General features: G+C 36.1%; 1 protein-coding gene across 7 annotated transcripts in view; it reads left to right on the forward strand.

Moving 5' to 3' along the window:
- Positions 1-19,177, forward strand: part of PRKDC (protein kinase, DNA-activated, catalytic subunit) — a 220,035-nt gene that overhangs the window by 25,239 nt on the left and 175,619 nt on the right. For all 7 annotated transcript variants that reach the window (XR_013367489.1, XM_077876997.1, XM_077876998.1 and 4 more), the window contains 4 exons: positions 9,090-9,196; positions 11,259-11,349; positions 12,700-12,863; positions 13,725-13,877. Coding sequence is in view for 6 of the 7 variants with exons in the window: in XM_077876997.1 (XP_077733123.1) it covers positions 9,090-9,196; positions 11,259-11,349; positions 12,700-12,863; positions 13,725-13,877 (515 nt within the window). In the remaining variant the exon portion in view is untranslated. The remainder of the gene's footprint in view (positions 1-9,089; positions 9,197-11,258; positions 11,350-12,699; positions 12,864-13,724; positions 13,878-19,177) is intronic.

The raw sequence follows: 19,177 nt of genomic DNA on the forward strand, positions 1-19,177 counted from the left end.
AAGCTAGGTTTCTTTTTGTTAGATAAGGCAATTACAAATACAGGAAGAGAAAACTGATTTTTTGACTGATTTTAGTGTGCTGGAGGGGCAGGGCTATGTAGGAACTTTCTCTGGGAATGAAAGTGTTGTTGGATGCTAGGCCTGACACTCTATCTTCCTGGCACCAGCCCTGTGCAGTCTGCCCACCTTGGCAGGCATCCTTCCAAAATGGTACCCACTCCACTGTACTAGCAAATGACCTTGACTGAGGCTAGTGCTCCCCACCCCCAGGTGGCTGCAACCCTGCCACTCCCCTGTGGGCAGCTTCAGCCAGGACTGCCTACCCACCATAAGCTCCTGCCTGTGGGGGCAGCCTGACCACCAGTATATCCAGAATAGTCATAACTGGGCTTCACAGTCAGCAGATAAGATGATCCAGAGGAATGGATCAGTGATCTAAAAGACAGGATTGTGGAAATGACTCAAATGAAATAGGAAAATGACAGGAGAAGAAAAATGAATTTTTATTCTTTTTTTTTTTTAAGATTTTATTTATTTGAGAGAGACACAGAGGTAGTCACAGAGATAGAGAGCATGAGCAGGGAGGAGAGGGGGAACCAGGTTCCACATCAGAGAGCCTGATGCGGGGCTCAGTCCTAGGACCCTGGGATTATGACGTGAGCTGAAGGCAGACTCTTAAACAACTCAGCCACCTCGGCACCCCAAAAAATGAAGTTTTAAAAATAAGAATAGTTTAAGGGCTCTTTGGGACAACATCAAGCATACTAACATAGGCACTATGGGAGTCCAGAAGAAGTAGACAAAGGGGCAGAAATTTTACTTGAATAAATAATGGTTGAAAACTTCCCTAACCTGGGGAAGGAAACAGATCTAGGTTCAGGAAGCACAAAGAATTCTAAACAAGATGAACTCAGAGAGGTCCTTAGCAAGCCATATAATTAAACTGGCAAAAAATAAAGATCAAATCTTAAAAGCTGCAAGAGAAAAGCAAATAATTATATAGAAGGAAAACTTCATTAAGTCTATGAGCTGATTTTTCAGCAGGAACTTTGGAGGCCAGGAGAGAGTGGCATGATATATTTAAAGTGATGAATGATAAACAAACCCTGCAATCAAGAATACTCTTCCCAGTGAAGTTATCATTCAGAATTAAAGGAGAGGAAAGTTTCCCAAACAAAAACTAAAGGAGTTTATTACCATTAAACATGCCTTTCCAGAAATGTTAAAGGGACTTTTTTTTTTTTTTTTTTTTTTAATTTATTCATGATAGGCACACAGTGAGAGAGAGAGAGAGGCAGAGACATAGGCAGAGGGAGAAGCAGGCTCCATGCACCGGGAGCCTGACGTGGGACTCGATCCCGGATCTCCAGGATCGCGCCCTGGGCCAAAGGCAGGCGCCAAACCGCTGCGCCACCCAGGGATCCCTAAAGGGACTTTTTTAAATTAAAGAGCAAAGGCAGGGGATCCCTGGGTGGCGCAGCGGTTTGGCGCCTGCCTTTGGCCCAGGGCGCGATCCTGGAGATCCGGGATCGAGTCCCACGTCAGGCTCCCGGTGCATGGAGCCTGCTTCTCCCTCTGCCTATGTCTCTGCCTCTCTCTCTCTCTCTCTCTCTCTCTCTCTATCATAAATAAATAAAAATTAAAAAAAAAATAAATAAAGAGCAAAGGCATTAATTCATAACAATTTGTAAAAATATAAATCTCACTAGTAAAGGTAAATACCTTTTGAAGGTAGGGATTAATCACTTTTTAAGCTAATATGAAGGTTAGAAAACAAAAATAGTAAATCAGTGATATTTACAATAATTAAAGGATATGCAAAATAAAGAGATGGAAAATATTAAATTAAAAAACATGGGTGGGGGGGCCAGCCCTGGTGGCTCAGCGGTTTAGCGCCGCCTTCAGCCCAGGATGTGATCCTGGAGATCTGGGATTGAGTCCGGCGTTGGGCTGCCAGCATGGAGCCACCTTCTCCTTCTGCCTGTCAATGCCTCTATCTCTCTCTGTGTCTTTTGTGAATGGATGGGTAAAATCATTAAAAAAAAAAAACAACGGGGGGAGTAATTTTAGATACTTTTAGAGTATGTTCAATCTTAAGTGTGACTCTCAAATTTTTTTTAAAGATTTTGTTTATTTCAGAGAGAGCATGAGCCAGGGGGAGGATGCAGAGGGAGAGGGAGAAGCAGACTCCCTGTTGATGTGGGAGCCCAACATGGGGCTCAATCCTAGGATCCTGAGATCATGACCTGAGCCCAAGGCAAGATGCTTGCCTGACTGAGCCACCCAGGTGCCCCTAGTGACCATCAATTTAAAATAAATGGCTATATGTATATAGGGTGTTCTATATGAACCTCATGTCAACCACAATTCAAAAACCTATAATACACAAAAAATAAAGAAAAAAGACCCCAAATATAACACCGAAAAGTCATCAGTTCACAAGGGAAGAGAACTATAATGCAACCAGAGAACAATGAACGAAATACCTATCAATAATTACTTTGCATGTAAATGGACTAATGCTCCAGTCAGAAGATAGAGGGTGAATAGATGTAAAAAACTAAACAAGACCCATCAGTATGCTGCCTATAATGACTCACTTTATTTTTTTATTTTTTTAAAGATTTTATTTATTTATTCATAGGAGAGACACAGAGAGAGAGAGGCAGAGATACAGGCAGAGGGAGAAGCAGGCTCCATGCAGGGAGCCGGATGTGGGACTTGATCCTTGGGACTCCAGGATCATGCTCTGGGCTGAAGGCAGGCGCTGAACTGCTGAGCCACCCAGGGATCCCTAATGACTCACTTTAAAGATTTTTTTAAAAAATTTATTCATAGAGACAGAGGCAGAGGGAGAAGCAGGCACCATGCAGAGAGCCTGACATGGGACTCTATCAGGGTCTCCAGGATCATGCCCCAGGCTGCAGGCGGCGCTAAACCGCTGCGCCACTGGGGCTGCCCACCTAATAACTCACTTTAGACCAAAAGACAAAAAGACACATACAGACTGAAAGTGAAAAGATGGAAAGATACTTCATGCAACTGGAAATGAAGAAAAAAGAAAAGCCAGGGTAGCAGTACTTATATTGGACAAAATAGACCATTTTTTCATTTGAAATTTTATTTTTTTAAAAAATTTTATTTATTATTTTGTGTTGATTTTTTTTTCTAAAATGTGAGACAAAATAGCCTTAAAACAAAGACTGTAACAAGAGACAGGCTCATTACATAACCTTAAAGGAACCAATCTAACAAGGGCCGTAACAATTGAAAATAGCTGTGCACCCAACATAGGAACACCTAAAACAAAAAAACAACAACAACAAAAAAAAAAACATAGGAACACCTAAGAATGTGTAAAGCAAAGATTTACAGATAAAGGGAGAAATTGGCAGTAAAACAGTAATAGTAGTGGACCCCTACTTACCCTAATGGATAAATCATTCTGACAAAAACAAATAAGGAAACTGGCCTTAAATGACACATTGGATCAGATGGACTTAGTAGATATATATGGAACATTCTATCCCAAACCAGCAGAATATGTATTCTTTTCAATTGCTTGTGGAACATTCTCTAGGACATTCTGTAGGATAAATCATGTGTTAGGCCAAAAACAAGTCTCAGTAAATATAAGAAGACTGGAGTTATATCAGCCCTCTTTTCTGACCATAGTAGTATGAAACTAGAAATCAACCAGAAGGGAAAAGAACTGGAACAAACAAACAAGTGGATGCTGAACAACATGCTGATTAAACAACTAATGAGTCAAGGTAGAAAGCAAAGAGAAAATTAAAAAAATACTTTGAGTCAAATGAAAATGGAAGCATAACATTCCAAAGTCTCTGGGACACAGTAAAAGCAATTTTAAGACAGAAATATAGCAGTATAGGGCATCCTCAGGAAATAAGAAAAATCTCAATCTAAACTTACACCTAAAGGAACTAGAAAATGACAAAACACAAACTTAGTAGAAGGAAGGAAATAAAGATCAGAACAGAAATAGAGACAAAAAAACAATAGAAAAGATCAATGAAGCTAAGAGCTGGTTCTTTCGACTCATTGAAAGGAATGGATAAACCTTTAGCTAGACTCACCTAGAAAAAGGAGAGAGACCAAATAAAATCATAAATGAAAGAGAAGCCCCAACTGATACCATGAAAATACAAGGGGTTATTGAGAGACTGCTACAAATAATTACATGCTAATAATTGGACAACCTAGTAGAAATAGATACTTTTTAGTAACATGCAGTCATCCAAGACTGAATTAGGAAGAACTGGAAAACCTGAACAGACCTATTACTGGTAATGACATTGAATCAGTAATCAAAAAACCCTTAACAAACAAAAGTCCAGGACCAGATGGCTTCATAGGTGAATTCTTCCACACATTTAAAGAAAAGTTAGTATCTATCCTCAAACTATTTAAAAAAGTAAAGAAATGCTTTCAGATTAATTCTCCAAGGCCAGCATTTCTTTAATACCACAATCAGACACTACAAAAGAAGAAAATTACAGGTCAACATCCCTAATGAACATAGATGCAAAAATTTACATTAAAATATTAGCAAACTAAATTCAACAATACACTAAAAGATTCATATACAGTGATCAAGTAGGATTTATTCCAGGGATGCAAGGATAATTCAACGTTTACAAATCAGTGTGATATACCACATTGATAAAATGAAGGATAAAAATATGTTCCTCTTAATAGATGCAGAAAAAGCATCTGACATAATTCATCCATTTATGACAAAAAAAAATCTCAAAGTGGGTATAGAGGGAACAAACATACATGATAAATCTATGTATGACAGGCTCATAGCTAACATATTCTGGGAGAAAGCTGAAAGCTTTTCCTCTAAGAGCAACAAGACAGATGTCAGCTCTCCCCACTTTTATTCAGCATGGTACTGAAGTCTTAAGACATAGTAATCAGATAAAAAAATAAAAGGCATCTAGACTGGTAAGGAAGAAATAAAACATGTATAACTGTAACTATTTGCAGATAATAGAAAACCCTAAAGATGCCACTAAAAAAAAAAAAACACATCCATAGCAGGATACGAAATTAATATGCAGAAATCTATTGCATTTCTGTACACCAATAAAGAATGTAAGGAATTAAGAAAATTCCATTTACAATTGCATCAAAAAGAATAAAATATCTGAATAAATTTAACCAAAGAGGTAAAAAACCTGTACTCTGAAAACTAAGATGTTGAAAGAAATTGAAGATGGCAAATGGAAAGATATACCCTGCTCATGTATTGGAAGAATTAATATTGTTAAAATGGCTATACTATTTAAGTCTGTACAAATTCAGTGCAGTCTCTATCAAAATATGAATAGCATTTTTCACAGAATAGAATCCCAAAATTTGTTTGAACCACAAAAGACCCCAAATAGCCAAAGCCATCTTGGGCAAGAAAGACAAAGCTGGAGATATCACACTCCCAGATTTCAAATCGTACTACAAAGCATTGGTAATTGAACAGTATTGTATGGCACAAACACACACACATAGATCAGTGAAATAGAATGGAGAGCCCAGAAATAAACCCACATATATGTGGTCATTTAACCTACACTAAGGTAAGAATACACAATGGAGAAAGGATGGTCTCTTAAATGGTATTGGGAAAACCAGAGAGCTATATGTAAGAGAATGAAATTGGACCATATACAAAAATAATCTCAAAATGAATTAGAGACCTAAGTGTAAGATCTGAATTCATAAAGTGCCTAAAAGTAAACGTAAGCAGTAAATTCTTGGACATTAAGCAAGATTTTCTTCTATCACCTCAGGCAAGGACAAAAAAACGAACATAAGCACAACCTTAAATTGTTCTCCCTGAAGGACTTAATGAAATCAAGACTTTTTCAAAGTAATACTAAGTAATACATCTTCGATGTTATGCATGTTAGCATGATCTTCAAGTCAGTAGGTCTTAAATAGTTTTCACTTTTAATATGGTAATTATTGCTGGTTCTAATCCACATAAGCAAAGATCTGTGCAGGTTCTACTAAGTCCCAACTGTAAAAAGCTGTCCACACTGAGAAGCCTGAGTTTATGAGAAAACTACTTTTCTTCCTTGAAAAGCAAGAGCACACCCAGAATTGTATTTCTGCAGTATTGCTGCTATGGTAGCTTCAACAGCTCATTGCATACAACTCATTACAAACATTTTTTTTTTAATTAAGAAAACTTGGATGGATAATTGAGAATTGTCTTCCACACTCACAAACTTTCTCAGACTCCCAGAGCTTGTGAGCATATGTCACCATTGTCTGCAGCCGCATGTATCCTTATCCAACACATTCGTTATTTAGCATGATCCCAAGGTTGTGCCTTGTTACATTCTATAAAAACAAAAGCAAATGAACTTAAAAATTCGATCTGTTTCAGATTTTATTTTACTGAGAAATTATCTGGGTGTGCAATGATATTCTATTAATTTGCTCAATCCGAGGTTTCAGGTTACCTATAGAGCTTAGAAATTAACAGGTTTTGTGCTACAAAGTATAATACTGGAGAAATAAAAAGTTTGTCCAAATCATGATTTAGTTTATTTATTTTAAAGATTTTATTTATTTATGCATGAGAGACAGAGAGAGAGGCAGGGACACAGGCAGAGGGAGAAGCAGGCTCCATGCAGGGAGCCTGAAGCGAGACTCAATCCTGGGTCTCCAGGATCACACCCTGGGCTGAAGGCAGTGCTAAACCGCTGAGCCACCGGGGTTGCCCAATGATTTAGTTTAGTTGAATGTAAATTTATGACATTTTTCATAAAGTAAAAGGTAGGACTGTTTGTGATGATGAAAAAGTTCTGGAGGTGGGTGGTGGTGATGGTTAGGCAACATTGTGGCTGTTTTTTTTGTGTGTGTGTGTGTGGCTGTTATTAATACCACTTAATTGGTTAAAAGAATACATTTTATGTTATGTATCTTTTCCTGCAATAAAAAGTATTTGAGTAATATGTTAGCATACTGACTTGGTAAGCCTGGATAAGTATATCCAAGTAGAATAATATGTACACTTGTATTATACTTAACACTGATAGAAAAAAAAAATTTGAGTTTAAACCAAAATTATTAAACTTGTCTCATTTACCAAAAATGTGCCTTATTATGTAATGTGAATTCCTCAGATGTTTTAGTTTTTCTAAGATTTCTTTTTAAATTATGGCACATTTGAAGCGTTATGGTTAATGCTGAAAGCATTTTCACAGAAGTAGCAGAACATTAATTTTACCTGTATAAAACACAACAGAGCTCTTTGAAGAGCTAGTCTAATCTATTATCTAATCTATTAATCTAATCTATTAATACCCTCCAAATGTAGGAGAACATTATACGCAGAGGGAGAAGTAAAGGTCTTTGTCAGTTCAGGTACATAGATACAGTAACTGGTAAAGAGCATATTGCTTCAGTTCTGAGATCTGAGTCATAGCTCAAGAGATACAAAAGCAAGACAAAACACTAACCAATCCAGATATTGGAAAAGAGAGCTGTTTTTTCCAGTATCTGAAATTCTGAACTAATTTGAGTTCAAAGAAAACCCCAAAGAATGAAACAAAAACAAGCAAAGAAAACCCCGATCCTCTTTTCATCTCTGGCCCATCAGAGAGTAGGTCTCTAACATCTGTACATAAGAGGTCACCAGATGACAAGTATATTCTTAGTTATTCCTCCCACCCATGGAGACTAGTTTATTGGGCAAACCAAAAGAACAAAATTGTAGAAAGGAGAACTAGGCAAATGGCAGAGGTAAAGTTTTGTTTGGTATTCATTCCTGGAGCCAAGAAAAGATGTGCTGGGATTAAACCATCCATGAGGTATCTTCCAGCAAAGCAGCTGACCTAGCTCTGTCAGCCCACTGGGCATCTCCAGAACTAGTGAAAAATAACTTTATAGCTTCGAAATTGTGACTCCAGACTCGTATAAAGTGTACATGTGTCAAAGATTTTATTTAACCAATAGAAATAAAAGAACTAGTAAAATGTTACAGTTGGCTTCTATAACCTGAATCTAATCATGAGAAAACATTAGACAAATCCAAATAGAGGGACAGTATACAAAATTCCTGGCATATAACTTTTTAAGTGTTCCAATTATGAAATTCAAGGGAAGACGAGAGAACTGTGTCAGTTTAAAGGATACTAAAAAAAACAGGACAACTAAATAGGACATGTGGTTCTGAACTAAAGACATTAGGATGATTGCTGGAATCTGAATGGGGCTGAGATTAATTGTGGGCCATGTCTCAAGATGAGTGTCTGGATTTGGATAGTTGGTGTGGCTGTCACATAGGACAATGTCCTTGCAGGAAACACACTAAAGTATTCAGGGGTAGTAGGGCATCATGTTGGTAACTTACTCTTAAGTGGTTCAGGAAAGAAAAGTTTTGTACCATATTTTAAAATTTTCTCTAAGTTTATGATCATTTAAAAAAAATTACAAGGAGATACTTTACAGCTGTAAGTATTCTTGCTCTTCATTGAGTTTTCACCATAATAGTTTTAGTGTCCTTTGATTATTCTTCCTGAATCGATTAATGCTATGATGGTTGCAAAATAGTGATTCTCTAACTCCATCATTCCTTTATACTACTTGGCATTCTACTGTAAGAAGTAACTTTCTTTTCAGATCTATTTTTGTTAGTAGGGACTTATGGATTCTAATTTTTCCAATGGCTCTAATCTTTTATTATTATTAATTTTGAAGCTCAGATTGTTCCAGATTTAGCTTTCATGTAAAGAACGGGGGCTGGCTGCTTTTCTTCAAGCAGCTCCTTACTTCTGGAACTACATGGTGATTCAGGCTCCTCTTAGAAATACAGGTCTGCCCAATCTCTGAAGTTAGTCACTTCTCCAAGGAACCATGTTTCTTTTAGTAGACAATGATATTTAAAACCAGGGCAACCACTATAATTTCTTTTTTTTGTAGAAACTTAATATTCTAACCATAATTAAAATTAGGATTTTAATGCCTCTTTTTAGCAATATTGTGTGTTCTTCCAAGTATGTATCAAAAATATGAGTGAATGCTATTTAAAATTGATTTTTGTTTACTGTTGATAGATGAGACCAAGAATAATTGGGAAGTGTCAGCACTTTCTCAGGCTGCCCAGAAAGGATTTAACCAAGTTGTGTTAAAGCATCTGAAAAAGACAAAGAACATTTCATCAGTAAGAAAACCCTTGTATTTTCTTTACCTTAAACAATGCAGAGATAAGATTCTAATGCTTATGAAAAGTAGGTATCTTAGTTTAAAATGTTATTCATATATGTTATAACACAGAAATAATTTCAATATATTTTTAGCTATAAAAATGTAAGAAATATTAACTATTTGGTCTGTCGTCTTGATCTTATTTTCTTGTTTGCTTCTCAGATGTATTTAGTGGATAGTAAAAAGTATGTTTCATATTTAATAAGCAATCAGAATTTTGATATGGATATGTAAGATTGATTCTTTTACATATAAAATTTAAAATACATCATTTTGTCAAGTTTCATTCATGCCAGTTTTTGTGTTTTTTTGGTGACGATTTTTTGAGGTTTTTGAGATGTGGCATATTATTGGAAAAAATAAAGAGAAAACAGTATAGAGAAAATATGTATTTTTCAGGTATTAAGTAAAAACTAAAATTTGAAAACCTTTTAATTTCTAGAACTGATAATGCAAGTTTAGGGTAAATTCTTTCCACCTCGTGATCTTTGACAGCTTTTGATTGAAAGACTGCATAGAACTGGAAATGGCTCTCAAATATATTTAAATTATGTTATTACATATAAATAAAGCAAGATAAAATTACTTGAGTATATCGAGTTTTGCAAATAAAATTTCTTTACAGATACACAATCCCTTATTCTCTAAAAGAGTGGTTCTTGAAGTAAAGAACCCTGTGGATTCCAGAGTATGAGGCCAAAACTATTTTTAATTTTTACTCATTTACATTTGCACTATGGTGTAATGATCGGTACCACTGTTGGTTCCTTAGCACTTTATTAAATCTTGATCCTTGAACTTGTCTTTTTAATGTTCTGTGCGATGAAACAGGAAGTATACATAAAGCAGTCTGCTGCATAGTGCAATGTGACAGTTGTCTTCAGGAAAAACACTTTTGTGATGCTTTGAGCTGTGAGCTCATGTAGCCACTCTTTTCATGAATACTATTTTTACTTTAAAGAACAACTGACAAGACAAACTGTGGCTATTTAGGATTAGGCAGAGATTTTATCTAAAATAGAGTGAGCCTGTCACTTCAAAGAAAACATTTGAGAGTATTTGTTGCCAATGGCAAAATTCAAGTTTTATAAACACAAATTAAATTTTAGAAAACTTGAAACCATCATCATGAGCTTGACAGCTTCTTAATACTTAAAGATTTTTCTGAAGAGATTGGTGATATTAATGAATGTGATTTTTTTTGCATATATAATGAAATGTGGGAACATTTGGAAGATCTGCATAACCCAGTAAACCAATATTTTCAGATGACCAGTACATTATGTTACCAAATCATGTATGGATAGAAAAATCCACTCAAAGTGCAAGATAGGCCAGTGATTTTAATATAGCAGATTATGTAAAATTCATTGGTAAGGTTTCAGATTCCACATTGTGACTAATATTTAAGAAATTAATATTTGTTCAGTTTTAGAGTAGTATCAAAGAATAACCATGGTTATCTAAAAAGACTATTAAAATGCTGCTCTCTCTTCCAAGTATGGCCCAAACAGCATATCAGCCTAGTTGTTTTTTAATGATCCAGACAGTAAAGAGATTTATACAAATGTGAAAGTGTCAGTTTCCTGAGGTTTTTAATTCTTTTTGGAAAACATACTTTTCCTTAAACTATGTTATTTGTTAACATGTAATGGGTTTTGTATTTTAAAATACAATAATACCCAATCATGCCAAGGTTTTAACCTCTAGTATGATAAATATTAATAAACATGGCCGACTTTAAACAAAAGTTCTTTGGGGAACCTCAGTATTTTTTAAGGGTGAGTGGTCCTGCCAATACTTTGAAACTTGGATATCTGATTACAAAATTATAGGAGATGTGACTTCTTTTCATGAATTTGCAATAATATTAACAGCAGTATTGTGTAAGATATAATGAACTATTGAGAGACATTAATAACAGAGAGGGTCATAAAACAGTTTGTTTTTTCCTCTCATAATTCTCTTAATTTTTAACCCTCTTATCATCACATATATATCATTGTTCAAATTTCCAGAATGAAGCACTGTCTTTAGAAGAAATAAGGATTAGAGTAGTACAAATGCTTGGCTTTCTAGGAGGACAAATAAACAAAAATCTCCTAACAGGTAAAGATTCCTTTAAAATAAATTTACCTCTGTAGATGTATTTGTACTTTAATTTGAGTGTATAAAGATCGTAATATATTCTGGTATTTGCTCTTGTATGTGATTTATATATTTTCAAGTAAGGTTACAAAGAATAGTATTTTGCCTAATGAAATGCTTTGACTATACCCATGCAATCTGGATAATTTACTACTAGTTGGGAAAATATTCTAGCCTGATTTGTTAAGCACATTTTCCGTTTTTTTTTTTTTAATAATAAATTTATTTTTTATTGGTGTTCAATTTGCCAACATACAGAATAACACCCAGTGCTCATCCCATCAAGTGCCCACCTCAGTGCCCGTCACCCAGTCACCCCGTCACCCCCACCCCCTGCCCAACTCCCCTTCCACCACCCCTAGTTCGTTTCCCAGAGTTAGGAGTCTTCCATGTTCTGTCTCCCTTTCTGATATTTCCCACTTATTTTTCCTCCTTTCCCCATTATTCCCTTTCACTATTATTTATATTCCCCAAATGAATGAGACCATATAATGTTTGTCCTTCTCCGATTGACTTACTTCACTCAGCACAATACCCTCCAGTTACATCCACGTCGAAGCAAATGGTGGGTATTTGTCGTTTCTAATGGCTGAGTAATATTCCATTGTATACATAGACCACAGCTTCTTTATCCATTCATCTTTCGAAGGACACCGAGGCTCCTTCCACAGTTTGGCTATTGTGGACATTGCTGCTAGAAACATCGGGGTGCAGGTGTACATTTTCCGTTTTGAAACAGAATCCAACTTGACACTTTTAAAAAAAATATTAAACATTGTGTCAGGAATTCAAAGTTAATCTTTTTGAAAATCTGATACTCTTAATATTTAGATATCTTTCAAGTGTTTGTGATCAGAATCAACATTTTAAATGAGTAGAAATTCATCTGTATTTTTAGTTTTGAAATTTCATATTAAGTACACTAGTGACTTTTGGTAATTTAGGAAGTTAGAAACTATATTAGGAAAATAAGTGTTGCAAAGGGGAGATTTTTAATAAAAATACTGTTCATTTATCATTTTCCCACATAACACCTAAAATAATTCTTACTGAAAATAGAAATGAAATATTCTAGACTGTTCAAATTGTTTAAAAATAATTTCACTTTGAGCTGAAGTTAGAAATAGTTTGTCAGTGATTTGTAATGTTGTAATTATATGTCTAAAGTAAAACAAAACAGAAAAGGAAAGATGAACAACATGCTTAATTTAAAACTATAAAAAGAATTCTGCTTTCATAAATGAATCATAGAGCAATTGGTATTAGAAAGATTTTGAATGAAAACATGCTCTTCTTGATTTATTTCAACAGCCACATCCTCAGATGAAATGATGAAGAAATGTGTGGCATGGGACAGAGAAAAAAGACTCAGTTTTGCTGTACCATTTATAGAAATGAAGCCTGTCATTTATCTGGATGTGTTCTTGCCTCGGGTCACAGAATTAGCTCTTTCAGCTAGTGACAGACAAACTAAAGTACTATTATTTTTCATTACATGTCACTTAGAATCTATGCTTTTTTTTTTAATATTTTATTTATTTATTCATGATAGAGAGAGAGAGGCAGAGACACAGGCAGAGGGAGAAGCAGGCTCCATTCAGGGAGCCCGACATGGGACTCGATCCCGGGACATCAGGATCACGCCCTGGGCCGAAGGCAGACGCTTAAACCGCTGAGCCACCTGGGCTGCCCCGAATCTATGCTTTTTAAAACCTGAATTTGGTGGGAAATAGATAACATATTTCAGCCATTCCAATATCATTAATTTTGTACTTTCCATAATATGATAGTTAGATAATGATTCAGTTATTAGAAGTAGTTGTCACTGATAAAAAGTAAATGTTATCTTAATGGGAAATAACTTTGTAAAACATTAATATACCAAAAAACTGTTCATAATAGAAAATACAGTAGAAAGGACATTTAAAAGTGATTTCCAGCCTGTGCACCATTATCTCTTTAACCTGGGAGATCAGAAACAGGTAATCTCAGGTTTTTATGAAACTGATTTGGAAATTTCCAAAGTGCTGTAAAAAAACATATACTAAAAATGAAGGTTGAAGATGTGTTAACAAATGAAGCAAAGGCCTGTCATCATGGCATCAATGAAATAGCTAGTACCACTTTGTTTAAATCTTTTAAGATTCAGTTCTTACCTCTTGGATATACAGAGGGTTAATTTTACACAAGTACTACCTCCAGTTACTTTATATTTGGGGTGCTGGTTATCTGCAAAAATTTTTCTTTTTAAAGGGCTAAATTGAGGAAAATTTCAAAGTATTCTTCCCTTGTAAACCTGGAAGCTTAAACTGTGTTGAACTCCTGGTTTAATTTAGGTTGCAGCTTGTGAACTTTTACACAGTATGGTTATGTTTATGTTGGGAAAAGCCACTCAGATGCCTGAATGTGGTCAGGGATTCCCACCCATGTACCAGCTCTACAAGCGAACTTTTCCTGTGCTACTTCGACTTGCATGTGATGTAGATCAAGTAAGTGAATAATTTTGAATCTGACACAGTTGTAAAACTTAAAAAAAAAATTGGGCCTAGGTCAGTGATCATCAAAGTTTGCTGCAGTTTGGAATACTCTGAGGATCTTAAAATAAATACTGCTGTTGGCTCCTGCCCATTCTGACTGATTTAATTTCTCAGGGGTTTGATCTGAGGATTGGGACTTTTATTTTATTTTTATTTTTTAAAGGTTTTATTTATTTATTCATGACAGACACAGAGAAAGAGAGAGGCAGAGGGAGAAGCAGGCCCCATGCAGGGAGCCTGACATGGGACTCGATCCCAGGTGTCCAGGATCACATCCGGGGCCGAAGGCGGCGCTAAACCACTGAGCCACCGGGGCTGCCCTGATTGGGACTTTTAAATGCTCTCCTGACACTTTTTAATGTGCCACAATTTGGGAATGAATCACTGATCTAGTTAAGTTACTGATAGTATAGGTGTCTAAAACTCAATTGGCAGTCTCCCCTCATGTAGGGACTTAGAGTCTCAAGTAGTGAAGAAGAGATAAGTAACCATGTACAAGATTGGAAATTGTTGATAAATGACCTCTTCCTGATGAATTTGTGGCAAATTCTCCATTGCTGCAATGAAGCAGAAAATAAGTAGAATTCTCAGTTCATTCGAGGAAGCTAGTATATCTCTGACACTAGGGTGCACACATAAGAGAGGAAACTAAAAAGAAAGACTGATTTGTAAATATAGATGGAAAATTCTTCACTATGTATAAAGGAGTATAATCCAGCAATGTATTAAGATGTGCCGTGATTCAGTAGGATCTTTGTTTAAAACTGGAAATTTACCATGGAATCAGATCAGAAGCAGTGATTGTTTCCATAGAAGCCTAAATGGTATTTGTCCTGCTAAACTAGGAATAGTTTGATCTTATCTTTAATACAATCAAGAATGTCTTCTTGAATGCTAGAGCCAAATCATCCCCAGGCATGAAACACTAATGCTGCCTTCCTTGTGCTTAAGTCAGGACAGAAGCCCAAAGTTAGAAGTGAGTTGGCCTGTTAAGGGGCACCTCCAGCACCTACCAGAACAGTGCCTGCAGTGTGGGTGGTTGCTCAGTATTACTTCATGTGCATTTACTTAGTTACGTGCAGTGGTTAGTATTTGGGCCTCTCACCAGGCTGTGAATTCCCTGTGGACATGTCAGACAGTAGAAAGGAAGAATTTTTATTTTGAATATAATTTTTTTATTAAACCTGGAAAGCCCAAGAATATCAGCTGATAAACTCGAAGAATTAAAGGAGGAAGCTGATGGATTACAAAACAAAACACATATATATATCAGTATTCTCATATATGTATATGTATATATACAACCCTGAGATCATGACCTGAGCCTAAATCAAGAGCCAGATGCTCCACTAACTGAGCCGGTCAGGCACCCCAGTATTCTCCTATGTCTTAAATATTAGTACTGGCCACTTGGAAGATATGTCTACAGCATCTCACTCATAGCAGTATGAAATATATATACAAAATGTCTATAAATAAATGTCAATACACCAGGCAGATGTATATTTTATGAATACAAAATGAGCGTGCTCTGTACTTGAGATAGAAGAGTCATTATTGAAAAAAATGCCAGTTCTTCCCAAATCAGTCAGTAAGTTTGGTATCATTACAGCAGAAAGCCCAGAGTTAATTTCATTTTAACCCAAAAAGTAATCTGAAAGAATAATTGCTTGAACCTAACCGAGAAAAAAAATTTTTTTTAATTTTTAAATTTTATTTATTTATTTATGAGAGACACAGAGAGATTGAGGCAGAAACACAGGCAGAGGGAGAAACAGGCTCCATACAGGGAGCCCAATGTGGGACTCAATCCTGGGTCTCCAGGATCACACCCTGGGCTGAAGGCAGCACCAAACCGCTGAGTCATCTGGGCTGCCCAAGAAAAAATTTGAATGTATAGAACACTAACCTTTGCTTTTAGCAAAAGGTTGCCTTTTGCCTTAGCAAATGTTAAAATGTAAATTATAGTAGGATTGAACTTGGCATGGATAGATCAGTGGGAGGAGAATCTCTTAGCTGCCAAGTGGACCTATGTGCATACGTAAAGATTGTATATATGGTAGAAGAGGCTTTTTAAGTTAGAAATGGATCATTTAGGGGATCCCTGGGTGGCTCAGTGGTTTAGCGCCTACCTTTGGCCCCAGGGCGTGATCCTGGAGTCCCAGGATCGAGTCCCACATCGGGCTCCCTGTATGGAGCCTGTTTCTCCCTCTGCCTGTGTCTCTGCCTCTCTCTCTCTGTATCTCATGAATGAATAAATAAAATTAAAAGAAAAAGAAATGGATCATTTAATCATATTAGGCCAGTTGACTAACATGAAAAATTAATTTCCAATTAAGAGAAGGAAAAACAAACTATAAATATATTACAGAAAAATGTAATGTTATAGCATGTCTGTATATCTTTGGATTGGGATGGTCTTTTTCATTGGTAAAATATGTTATTTAATATAGAAATACATGAAGCTAAAAATGAATCTCCATCTCATCACCCCTTCCCCATTCTTATTCCTCTGAAAAAGCCGCTTTCTCCTCTGCTGAAATTTTGGTGCATATATGCCCAGATCTTTGTAAAAACGTGTTTTTACAAACGTGTATATGTTTTATTTATAAAAAGGATCATTGCATTAAAAAACTCTTTTATGTACAAAATATAATTTCTGCTACTTGGATGAATTTTGTTATCATTATGTTATAAGCATCCTTCCGGGATCCCTGGGTGGTGCAGCGGTTTGGCGCCTGCCTTTGGCCCAGGGCGCGATCCTGGAGACCCGGTATCGAATCCCACATCAGGCTCCTGGTGCATGGAGCCTGCTTCTCCCTCTGCCTGTGTCTCTGCCTCTCTCTCTCTCTCTCTCTGTGTGACTATCATAAATAAATAAAAATTAAAAAAAAAAAAAAAAAAGCATCCTTCCATGTCTTTCCCTACAGTTTGTATAGAAAGGGAGATTTTCCTACAAAATATGGAATATAGGTATATAAAAGAAAAATGTTAATGTCCTGATAGTTTTGACTCTATAAATGTTTAAAAATGCTGAATGGCACAAAACCCACAACTTATATATATATATATATATATATATATATATATATATATATATATATATAATGTAGGGAAATTTTTTTACAAATTCTTCTGAAGATAAAAGAGTTTTAAATGGGCAAATAGATAAAGAACAAAAATAGGCAGCTTATAAATGAAGAGATACATATGGCCACTGAAAGATATTTTTAAATATTTTCATCTTTTTAGTAAACAAGGAAATTCAAATTTACATCTATTGTCAAATATTTTAAAAATTGCAAGTGCTTAATGTCGAACATGTGGGTAAAGGACTTTGGGAGATGTGGCTTTTAAGAATGTGGGTGGGCACAGGCTCTTTGTGGGCAGAGCAAAAGGCTGGGTGACCTGCAGCCCTAGTCTAGCACTTTCTTACTAGAGTTGTGCTCAGAACAGTGCATGTAACTTTTCAGTGATTTCTTCCTAACAGAAATACCTGCATTCTAACAATAGGATTTGGGCAACTGGATCACGGTATCTATATATGAGATACCAGGCAGCAAGTAAAATATTGATATAGATTATGTATTTATGTGAAATATTCCAAATTGGAAGGAAAATTGGTTGCAAAAATGTATATTTTTACACATGCATATATGGATTTTAAATAAAATATTTTGAAAGTTACAATGAGTTCCAATGGTCACAGGGGTTACCTTTGTAATATAGGATTATAGATGGACAGTTTTCTACATTTTCTAAAATTTCTATAAGGCGTGTATATGTATATATTTACGTGTGTATGCATGTATATTATATGCATATAATTTACATACTATGGGTTAGAGAGTATAATTCTTTAGAAAAATGATGCTTTAAGACAGGTTAAACTTCCACACTGAAAGGTAAGAACTTTTACTTTGATCAATCCCAAGGTTAGAAAGGTATTCTTTTGTGGTGAATTATCCAAGTGCAGGAGGACTGTGTCTTTTAGTCGAAGTCCTCAGACATTTTACATGTTTTTTGACACGGTATACATACCAGAATGCTTCATTCTTGAACTCATGGTCAGTGGGGAGATAAAATTCCCCTGGATTTCTTTGTATTGCCATTGGAGCCTTAGCATCGTGAGACACAGAAATGTTTAAGATACAAAGATAGGGAATGTTTGCCTTCACTTCTGCTACATATGTTTTGGTTTTAATATATAAGGAGGATTAGATCTGTAACCATATGTCTAGGTAATTGCTGTTATCCAAAAGGATAAAAAGACTTATTTTAATCTCCCCCAAATAGTCACACCAGACTAGCCCACTAGGTTAAGCTCCCAAGATTCCAGGAAGAGGAGTACTGTATCCTGGGTATTTCCTTTCAGAGAAGAGTCCAGGCCTGGCAGACACCTGGGATTGTAAAAGCCAGAGACCCACAAGGCTCTGCTCCTAGAGAAATTTTATTTACATTCTAGAGAGTTGGAATGAGAACCCAGGATCTTTTCCATCCCATCTCCAAATAGTAAAGATATCCCACCTTCTTTTTGGCAGGACGAGAGAGGTGATTCTTTGTCCTGTATCTCTTCTGTGATTGGGCTTTTAAAGTTTATATGTGTAGGGTGTTGATCTGGTTTTTATTTGGTCACACCACAGGGTGTAAATCAGGGTGTAGGGAACCACATGGTCATTATTTGCCTTTTTTTTTTTTTTTGTAATAGAAAGAGAAGGAGAGACAGAACGGGGTTGGAAGGGGAAGAGGGGGGGAGAGAATCTTAAGGAGGTTCCATGCCCAGCATGGAGCTTAACTTGGGGCTTAATCTCATGACACTGAGATCATGACCTGAGGTGAAATCAAGAGTCAGATAGATACTTAAATGACTGAGCCACCCAGGCACTCTGGTCACTATTTGCTTTTTAGTTGAATAATGATAATGTCTCTGATCCAGAATACTTTGCATGTATTTAGGATCAAATTAATGAAAATAAAATTTTTTTTAAAAGCCAACATTATCTGCCTTCATATTGGAAGAACAATAAGTTTTAGAATGCGGGATCCCTGGGTGGCGCAGCAGTTTAGCGCCTGCCTTTGGCCCAGGGCGCGATCCTGGAGACCCGGGATCAAGTCCCACGTCGGGCTCCCGGTGCATGGAGCCTGCTTCTCCTTCTGCCTATGTCTCTGCCTCTCTCTCTCTCTCTGTGTGACTATCATAAATAAATACAAATTAAAAAAAAAAGTTTTAGAATGCATATTTTTCTCTGCTG

This window comes from Canis aureus, chromosome 28 (genome assembly GCF_053574225.1).
Source record: "Canis aureus isolate CA01 chromosome 28, VMU_Caureus_v.1.0, whole genome shotgun sequence".
In the NCBI taxonomy this organism is placed as follows: Eukaryota; Metazoa; Chordata; class Mammalia; order Carnivora; family Canidae; genus Canis; species Canis aureus.